This window comes from Tachysurus fulvidraco, chromosome 23 (assembly GCF_022655615.1).
Source record: "Tachysurus fulvidraco isolate hzauxx_2018 chromosome 23, HZAU_PFXX_2.0, whole genome shotgun sequence".
Classification (NCBI taxonomy): domain Eukaryota; kingdom Metazoa; phylum Chordata; class Actinopteri; order Siluriformes; family Bagridae; genus Tachysurus; species Tachysurus fulvidraco.
The window spans coordinates 10402671-10413592 of record NC_062540.1 but is presented as its reverse complement, the minus strand read 5'-3'; the positions used below and the strand labels follow the sequence as shown (position 1 = coordinate 10413592).

At 37.4% G+C, this 10922-nt stretch overlaps 1 protein-coding gene across 1 annotated transcript; it reads left to right on the top strand.

Moving 5' to 3' along the window:
* The first annotated feature begins 833 nt into the window (after positions 1-833).
* Positions 834-8953, top strand: gata5 (GATA binding protein 5). The gene is made up of 7 exons (XM_027144652.2): positions 834-1118; positions 1726-2446; positions 4721-4890; positions 6102-6230; positions 6967-7051; positions 7690-7817; positions 8052-8953. Exons 2-7 carry the CDS (start codon positions 1894-1896, stop codon positions 8169-8171), a joined length of 1185 nt encoding a protein of 394 aa, XP_027000453.1. The 5' UTR covers positions 834-1118; positions 1726-1893; the 3' UTR covers positions 8172-8953.
* The last annotated feature ends 1969 nt before the right edge of the window (positions 8954-10922 follow it).

Below are 10922 nucleotides of genomic sequence, written 5' to 3'. Positions count from 1 at the left end.
AATACTGGTGAATAATCGTTGTTTTTCGATGTAAAAGCAGTGACTCGTATCTACCTTATCTGCCTGCTGCTTTTATAGAGAACTCATCCAGATTTAACGGGCCATAAAAGCGATCCTATGTCTCTCGTAAGGACATCGAGATTAGTTTACTGCAATGATTTTGAGTTTTTACAAGACTGCTCTATTAAATTAGCTGCCAAAATGCTACTACAATAGCGCGCCGTGGCTCTGATTCCATGTGCATGTAAACCTTTAATTCTCCACAAACCAAAAAAACATCATCGTTTTATTTTCTTAAATAAATAATTAAATAAAATAAAATAAAATAAATTCTTAAATGTTTACTTTCACATCGTCGGATTTGGATTAAACATTTTTTTTAATTTATTATTATTATTATTATTATTATTATTTTCTTAAATAAATAATTAAGTAAATAAATAATATATAAAATGTTTATATCTACATCGTCGGATTTGGATTAAATATTTGAGTATATTTATTTGTTTGTTTATTTGTTTGTTTTTATTCTTAAATGTTTACTTTTACATGGTCGGATTATTCAGACGTTAAATTTCTAAAACCTCTTATTTAATTCATTTTCGATTTCTTTAAAGCACATTTCTCTGGCTGATTGAGAACACAATTTGTTAGAATCCCATTACGCACTTCCACACATACCGCGATCTAATGCCGTTATGCGCACTTCCTTACTAAATAGCAAGAGACAGTCGTAGGCCTACCTAGGCGGCTTACTTTTCTGACATAAGCTGCTATTTAGTATAGCAGTTTGTGCTTGCTGGCCATAGCCCGAGTCCGCCTCTCCTCCTTTGCTATGGGTCCTACCTTCAGGCAACGAGTCACGTGACGTGCCTCTCGCCGTGAAGTATAGAGGGCGAATCGGGGAACGGTTATATGAGCTTCTATCAGTCTGTGATACCGAGTCGCAACGCGCGAGGAGTAAACCTTTCTATTTTTAAAAACAGGCTACTGCATTACCGACTCCGGTCATTCCTTCATATTAATAAAAGAACCCGGAGAAGAGGAGCTTTCGACTGAGGTGCTACACGATTGGGGGAAAGAGGGAACCTCACTTTATCGCCCTGCGCCCTTATCTGGTGAGATAATGCGACGAGAGCGCAAGGATAAAATTGTATTAGAGCTGCGCGCGGTTATCATCTGTTTTTATGCGTTTCCAATGATAAAATATATGTATCAAGAGATTGTGGCTTGGTTATCTCTCTGGTTCTTGTTTTGCTCCAATCGGCTGTGTTTCATTGACTTGGTTCGAGTAGTCTAGATACTTGGCATTGTTGGTGTTTTTCCAATATCTGCACGCAAATATACTAATACTCGTTATCCTTATTTCCTTTCAATAAACAGCCATATGAACAAATATGCATTTAAAAGGAATTCAATTTAACTTTAGATTAATATAATCTCGATTTTTTTTTTTCAACCATCTGATTTCGAGTCATTTGCATGGTTTGTTGCATTTACTGAAAAAAAAAATACCTACAAGTTGATCTAAAAACTAAGACAGCTGAAATCTCACCATGTGGCTCTGATTATTATCCGCTGTCACGAGAGAGAAGCTGCTTCAGACCAGACTTTGACTCCTTGTTTTTTTTAGATGCTAATTAAGACGGATAGTGACATGCAGGCTACTTTGTTTTCGGAGCAAAATCATTTAATTTTTTTTCTTTTTCTTCCTTTTGTTGTCAGGAGTGAAGTCTTGTCTGGCCGCAACAACCAAAGTGGAGCTTTTGGACGAACTTCACTTGCACTAATAGTTATTTTATTGGTTTCTGTGATTTTTTTTCTTTCTTGATATAATATATTGTATACAATATTATTATATTACAAACAAATTAGGAGATTTGGTCGTGCAGCATGTACTCGAGCTTGGCGTTACCTTCCAACCCATCCCCTTACGGGCACGACTCCGGGAATTATGTGCACGCACCGGCCAGCTCGCCTGTGTACGTGCCAAGCACGCGAGTGCCTGCTGCCATGTTACAGTCGCTGCCATACCTGCAGCCTTGCGAACCCACGCACCAGCCGCACGCGCTCGCGGGCCACCATCACGCCTGGCCACCACAATCGGCTGCTGATGGCTCGTCGTTCAGCGCTGGAAGCCCGCATGCTCACGCGCCCTCCGCCGCTTTTTCCTACACGCACAGTCCTCCTGCGACCGGCGGTGGCGGCACCTGTGGCGCTCGGGACCCTGCGTCCTATCAGAGCCCGCTGGCGCTGAGTGGCGGCGCGCGCGGCACCGATCAGTACGGTGGTGCTCTGGTGCGCTCCGTTGGCGCTTCTTATTCAAGCCCATATGCGTACATGGGCCCCGACGTGAGTGGATCATGGGCGCCTGGTCATTTCGACAGCAGTATGATCGGACTACAGGGACGCCAGGGAACACTGACGGGCAGAAGGACCGGTCTAGGTGCGTATATCCAATGATCAATGGAACAAAACAAAAGATACTACTGTCCCTTGTTTTATACTTTTATTATTTTATGGCACACCTTTTGTCAGTTTTTTTTTTTCAAATGTTTTATATGTTTTTCTTTATGTAATTTTGTAAAGCATACTATATATCACACAACATATCATACAACATATCATACAACTTATCATGACATACTAGCCTGTATAGTAAATACAGTATGCATTACTAAAATGTACTAAATGCATATAAATATATAAGGAAGGAATTAAGTATTATATCTTCAAGTCAAATAGTCTTAAAATGCCACTAAAATACACCTGGACTAAATAGACAGAGTGAGCAATTCTACAATTCTACATTTTTATTTCACTGAAGCTACAACTCTAATATGATTTGTAATGTGATCTCTCTGTTTGTTTTCCAAGCAAGCAAAAATGATTGGAATGAAAGGGAGGGGTCTCGTTTGATGTCGTGATCTCACGTTTATTGCAGTAATTTAATGACAGCTTAGTGGGTTTTAGGCTTTCGCTATGGGTAAACATCTAAAAGGATGGCAAGCTATTGTGATTGTGTCAGTCTATTGATGGTATATAGTAAGATGGTTATTCCTGTTAATCAAAGCTAAAAGCTGTGCTCTTGTTCAACTAATACACATGCACTGCTAATACACTTTAGATGCTAATGAAACCGCTAAACATCGTTTGGGTGTGAATTGATGAAAGGGCTATGAGTGCAGACTTCTTAGTGCTAACAACTGCCACCTTGATCAGACTTACCTAAGCGAACAACTAACGACGCACCGTCTGGTACACATAATGCAGCAGGAGCCTATGAGCTAGAGCACTTGAAATATGTATGCCATGTAATTTAGTACGCAGCTTGTCATAACAGACTTCTGGACTCATTCACTCTGGCGTAATGTTATCTTTAAATGATCACTTCGCCTACCAACTATATTGCCCTATAAATTTCGCACATTTTAAACCTTGTGGTTTATGTGTTTAGACCTATAATGTCATATAAAATCTAAAATAACAACAGAGAAGCATAAATTGACAAAATAAATATTCTGAAATCATATGGGTGCACAATTATTATTCTTATATAATAATAATAATAATAATAATAATAATAATAATAATAATAACAATAATAATAATTATTATTATTGTTATTATTGTTATTATATTTTATTATTATTATTATTAGTAGTAGTAGTAGTAGTAGTAGTAGTAGTAGTAGTAGTAGTAGTATTTCTCAGGCTGAAATTCGTTCACTTAATTATTTAAAATGTGGAATTTCAGCCATTAATTGCAGGAGGGCGTCGCGTGTCATGTGGACTGATTGATTGGGGACTCCTGGATCTTTAACACTGATAAGAGCCCTATAGCCGTTCGACCCGGCCTTGTCAGACACACACACACACACACACACACACACACACACGCACGCACGCACGCACGCACACACACACACACACACACACACACACACACACACACACACACACACACACACACACACACATGCTGCGCACCCCCAGTGTTCCCCATACTGATATATTTCGCGTGCTGTCTCACCCGCGCCAGGCCAAACGGACACATTCATCACATAAACAGCTAATCAAGATGACTGCAGATATTCAACAGTAATTTGCAACGAAACCCAAATATAGGCCTAAAGAAAGCAGGGAGTGTTTTTACCCAAAGCATGGTGAATGGTTCCCCATGACTACAATATTCTTTGCACTATAAAATTGTAAAAATTGTTTGTTGAAATATTTAATTGCGCCTGTTTATAATATGTATAATATAATTCTAATCATTATGTTATAATAATTATAATCAATCGTTTCTTTGAACAGGAAATTATTTCTAGATAATCTGCAAATCCATGCTACCTCGATCGCACATAAAGTGGAACACAGTTCTTTGTTTGTGGACATACTTTCACACAGATCAAACGAAAAAACAACAGCTCAATAGTATTTAGCCTATTTAAATGCTAATAGATAATATTATTCTTGTATTATTTTTAGTTAAAAAAAATTCTAAAAGGGTAATCTGGTTGACAAAATAAATATTATGTATTCATATAGGTGCACAATTATTATTATTATTATTATTATTATTATTATTATTATTATTATTATTATTATTATTATTATTATGATGATGATGATGATGATGATGATGATGATGATGATGTTGTGAAAAAAAAAGAAACAGACGAAACTAGTAGAAATGAGAAATGTGTGTGTGTATGCAGACATGTTGGATGAAATGGCGGTGGAGGGACGCGAGTGTGTGAACTGTGGCTCAATCTCTACTCCGCTGTGGAGGCGCGACGGAACCGGTCATTACCTGTGCAATGCCTGCGGCCTCTATCACAAGATGAACGGTGTCAACCGGCCTCTAATCAAACCGCAGAAACGACTGGTGAGTGCCCCAGGTTTAGTGGCAGGTTTAGACATATCGTTATTTTTACTATTTCTACAGAAGTAACATTTCGAAACAATAAATCTCACAGAAATCTTGCAATATAAAAGTCTTATTTAAAAGTGATTTACAGTGGTACAAACAACACTCAATACGCGGAACCGTGTACTTTAGTCAATTATATTGTTTTTAAAATGTCAAAATAAGGCATTTTCTTCAGGCTATGCAATCTGTAGTGCTATTTCATTTTTAAAGACATCAAAACCCTAATTATAAATACATTCATTTACTTAGCAATCAATCAATAATCTATTAAATAAGTTAAACAAAAATTTGGTGTGCTTTTAATACCTAGACAAACAATGGTCTGTTTTTTTTTATCCACTTTCATTTGGCTGATCACTGTTGTTTAAGGAAGAAATAAGGAAGAAAAACTGTGGAAAGCGAGTGTAAATACACACTGTGTGTGTGTGTGTGTGTGTGTGTTTGTGTGTGTGTGTGTGTGTGTGTGTGTGTGTGTGTGTGTGTGTGTGTGTGTGTGTGTGTGTGTGTGTGTGTGTGTTTGGAAACAAGCGAAATGGAAAGAGTGTTTATCTCTTCACAAAGACCTTCACTGCTGTCTTTCTTCCCAAGAGTCTCTCTCTCTCTCTCTCTCTCTCTCTCTCTCTCTCTCTCTCTCTCTCTCTCTCTCTCTCTCTCTCTCTCTCTCTCTCTCTCTCACACACACACACACACACACACACACACACACACACACACACACACCCTCTCTCTGTTTCTCTCTCGTTGTTTCTCTCTGCAGCTGTGAATTAGCACACTTAGCACACCCTTTCGACATCTCTGTTTTTATTTGCCATTTTGTGACCTTGTCCTTGAGTCTGTCTGTATTTAGAACGGGACGCAAAACTCCATGCATTGTGCATGAACAAGGAAATCTCTCAGCCCATGATCCTACAGCATTGCAATAAAAACTCAGGGTGTTAGTTTTCCAACACCTGACCTGATCATTTCACAACCATAATGCAAAATATGTCTAACTGGCAGAATACATTGCAAATTGTTGTTCTTTGAGGAATAATTTTTTAAGACTGTTACCTTTTATAAGAATTCCTATCAGGTGCCAGATTTCTTTTGCTCCCTTCTCTTTCCTTGTTAGCTTTGAGTATGTTGCCATGTGGTGGACTACAAGAACTCTTGGTGTGTTTTTGCAGCAAACTACCTCCCGAAGGGCAGGCCTGTGTTGCACTAACTGTCACACCAGCACAACCACACTGTGGAGGAGAAATGCAGAGGGAGAGCCTGTGTGTAATGCCTGTGGTCTCTACATGAAACTTCACGGGGTCAGTATCAAGGGTCATATAATATATTGGACTTATTCTAATATATTCATGTCAAAATTTGTGCTGCTTACATTCTAAGCTCAATAGTTTCTCAGGATTTAGTCACTGTAATACCCCTCCAATCAAATCTGTAGCATTCTAGCACAAATCCTCAGTGTGTCCGTGCTCAATACAAACTGGCAGATTTAAGTTTGTTAGGTTATGAAAGGGATATAATCAAAACTGGTTGAAACTGAGTTTTAATAACAGATTATTTCCATTCCTGTTTCTTGATATGACTTTAGATTCAGTGTCATTTTACTCAGTTGAAATATTGAAAATGAATATCTTTATCTATGATAAATATATTTTATTTTCTTAAATTAACTATGAAAACAAAAGAGAAACATACATTAAATTTCCAGGGTTATAAGATTACACTTGTCCTTCTAATGCAATGGGAAGAGGTTCCAAATATTCCAGACAGGACAATAAAACCTTCTCGAACTGATTTGATTTCAAATGTATTGTATAATTAATTTGTGGAATAAAGTAAAAACTAAACTTATTCAACACTTTAATTAATCCTTATGTACAGATCCAGTGGCTCCTTATCACTGATCCAATTATTAGCAAAATATTTTTCTGGAAGAAAAGGTTAAAATATTCAAAAACTTTCTCTTAGTAGATTTAATGTATGGTTTGATGTATCTGCAGTATATTTTTTAGAGGTTCTTACCCATATTTCTATCTGTAGGTACCCAGGCCACTAGCTATGAAGAAAGAAAGCATTCAGACGAGGAAACGCAAACCCAAGATTCCTAAAACCAAAGGTTCATCAGGTAAGAGATGTTGTTAGTGCAAATATTTATACAGTAACCCACAATGCAAATTAAATTGAATGCAAACCTATGGTTTGAAATTTTCTAACCAGTTATAGTTAGGTATAGTGTGATTAATGTGACCATCCATTCTCAATAATTTAACATTTTTGCGTCTTCCATATTTTAATTTCTTTTATAAAATATTGATTCATCAGGCATGAGTATGCACTGTGTTGATAGGTGCGTTGATAAACGTTCTGGCTGTAGCACAGTATCAATGATTTTGCACTGATTTAGTGAAAGCGGTGTGAGAAGAGGTGGAATGAAGAGACAGTTCATTTTTCGAAGAAAGTTATGATGAGTGATTGGGATGAAAGAGAGGGAGAATTGGATCGCAAGAATGTGTGGAGAGACATATGGGGTGTGTGAAAGAATGGAAGACTCAAAAGTGAGTGAGAGAGAGAAAGTGAGCATCCAGTTACACCATTTGTTCTGGATTTAATGGATTTGTGTTTAAAGACTGTCTGTAGAGAGACGTCAGGCCATCTTTGAATAGCTGATCAGTATCTGCTGTACATAATGCCTCTAATTTTGTAACAGCTCTTATTTGGTTTGCTTAATTTGTTGTTTTTTTTCCCCATTTCTTGGTCCTTTAGGGTCTTCTGTGTCTGGCACTACCTCTCCTACCTCTCATCCTATTTCAGAGAATGCTTCAACAATAAAAAGTGAACCCAACATTGCTGCCTCACCATACGCCGGACAAACGGTCGTGTCTGTCACACAGGTATTCATTAATACACAAAGTCCATCATCATTCACAAATAACACACACACACACACACACACACACACACACACACACACACACACACACACACACACACACACACACACACACACACACACACACACACACACACACACACACACACACATAAATATATATATATATAGTTGGGTGGAATAAACAGCTGGGTGGAATAAACACATGCTTCTCTTATTGCCTCTCCTTCCCAAGGCTTCAACACAGTTAAGCAGCACAAGCTCGGGCCATGTGGACATCAAATACGAGGACTACTCGTTCAGCTCGACATCCATCACCCCACAGAACACCTGGTGCGCACTGTCCCAAGCATGATGCAGCCCAAGAAGCTGCCATTCCTGTGCAAAATATCTCCCCAGTGCAATCTTGGAAAAAGACTTTATAACGTGAACTACCTATTAAGCAGCCTACTTTAACAAGCAAAGCCCAGACTCCAGAGGATGCCAGGCGACGGGAAGACAGTATATGAACTGACAATACAGTTTGAACAGAGTATTTATCTGTTGCTCAGCGTAAATTTCAGGTCATACCTGTAGACATTTGTGGACGTCTCAAAAAGCATTTTAACTGAATGAAGGACAACAAAATGAAGGACAAAATCAAATGCACATTTTAAACCATGATGTTTCATGATAAGCTTCTTCACAACTGAATCATTTTTAAGATACATTATTTATGTTGAGATAGGAACATAACGGTTTTCAATATACTCTTTCTGTGTTTTTCTTCCAGGGAATGTTTTATGGTCATAATGACATCTAAACACACACACACACACACACACACACACACACACACACACACACACACACACACACACACACACACACACACACACACACACACACACACACACACACACACAGGCTTTTGAAAAACTCCTCATTGCTTCTACTGATTCGTATTTCTGACAATTAATCTGAAGTGCAATGACTCACTTTTTTTCAAAGTTTTGAAAATGGACGTGATTATTTTAATTATTTTAAGAGTTTTGTTCTCTTCAAAATATATTAACCTTAATTTTATTTTTGCTGTATTTTGTTGATATATAATGGAATTACACATTTGTTTTATTGAATATAAAGCTCATTATTAGATATTGCCCCCTGTGTCTTTGTCCAGACTGTTGATAAACATTTTTGAAACAAAATTATAAATGACACACTACATACGCCATACTTTTACACACACACACACACACACACACACACACACACACACACACACACACACACACACACACACACACACACAAAACCATTTATGCCCAAAATTTTAATTATATTAAAGTATCATTTAAAATAAAAACTGTAACAAAAAAAGTTTACACAGCTTGTGAATTAAAAAAAAAACAGACATAGAACAGTTTACTGATTTCAAAAGTTTAAAATGCTCTCTAACATATTTATAGTGACTGCGAGCCGAAAGCTGCAAACCTTATTTTCCACCTGATTTTTAGACATTAACTTATAAAGCAAAACCTTTTAATTTCTGAACAAATTAGGAAGACTACAATCTAAGCACATTATACATAATATAAACATCTGGAAATCAAAGAAACACTTTTTTCTTTGCTATGCTTCATAGCCTGTAAGTGTGAGTATTATACACAGGAGTATTATACAGTAAAAATCTTAATACTGTATGGTGCAAAATGTAAAAAAAAAAAACGAAGAAAGTAAAATAGCAGAAATGAAGAAAGTGTTTTGCAAGAAAAATAGCTATATGCTTGATGTATTTTCTGTATAAGTAGATACATACATCATAATTAGGTTAATGTTAGTATCTATCTCTCTCTCTCTCTCTCTCTCTTTCTCTCTCTCTCTCTCTCTCTCTCTCTCTCTCTCTCTCTCTCTCTCTCTCTCTCTCTCTCTCTCTCTCTCTCTCTCTCGCTTGTGTTGGCGATCAAAGGTTGTATTCCAGCTTGGCTTTATGGTGCTGAGGGTTCGACTCAGGCTGGCACGAGTCAGTTTGTGGCGACACTGAGGCTCCGCACACCACCTTTATTGCGATTGGTCAAATTAGACTGCCTTATCTGCTGGTGTCATGGTTTCTGTTGCCCTAGCAATGAGTTGCAGTACTCAGCATTATGGGAAAATGCATGCAACTCTTATCCTTATTGCCTCTGCTTCATGAGCAACTAACTTTGCAAGCTAAGCTCATCAACTTTACCTTTCGTACATTCATTTTCATAACCTCTGGTGTATATTGTCAAAAACAAGATGTTGTGACATGTTTAAAAAGCTCCTTTATATTGGCATATCTCTTTAAAGAGCAGTCTAATATTTAAAGAACAAACACATTTGCTAAAAATGACATAAAACACCAAACAATATTTAAATGAAATGTATTTCAGATAAATCACTTAAGACTCGATAAAATATATTTTATAGTTTCTTGTATTGTCGAGCAAATTAGTTAGTAGTTGGACCATTAACTGTGTGTTAGTTTATTGAATGCCCAACACTTTCAAAATTCAAACTTTTTAAGTTGGAAATTTCATAACATTACAGCTCTAATTAAGTCATATCTAATTTGTTTAAACATATTGCTGTTATTGTATCCCCTCTTAAAAATATGTGACTCTTAATGTCAGTTATTTTTCTTAAAGTGCATTTATTAGATATAAGAAATGTATATGTAATAGGCAATATGCATTATACCTATTATCTATTATGTATTATCCCCCAAACAAAAACCCGAGAGAGAGTGCTTGTCATCTCCTAAATATCCGAAACACTATTCCAGTTGAATTCCAGCCACATATACTTCACACACTCATCCTTGTGTCCTTGCTGCAGTAAGTGGCTCTATTGTCCTTGTGTACGCGTGGCTTCAAAGAGCAGCAGGAGTCATGCCGGGGAGCACGACCCTTGTGGCCATGTTTGTGTACCATTGTCCTACATTAAGGGCCACGCTTTAGGAGCTTGATGTTGTAAAATTGAAGTAGTGTGTCTTTGTGTTAGCCCAGGTGTTTGCGTGAAGGTGTGTGTGTGTGTGTGTGTGTGTGTGTGTGTGTGTGTGTGTGTGTGTGTGTGTGTGTGTGTGTGTGTGTGTGTGTGTGTG

Excerpts from the sequence above, each read along its gene's own strand:
- gata5 (XM_027144652.2), top strand. The coding sequence starts at position 1,894 with ATGTACTCGAGCTTGGCGTTACCTTCCAACCCATCCCCTTACGGGCAC. Across the intron at positions 6,231-6,966 it reads TCTACATGAAACTTCACGGG|GTACCCAGGCCACTAGCTAT; the intron begins GTCAGTATCAAG and ends TTCTATCTGTAG. Across the intron at positions 7,818-8,051 it reads CGGTCGTGTCTGTCACACAG|GCTTCAACACAGTTAAGCAG; the intron begins GTATTCATTAAT and ends CTCCTTCCCAAG.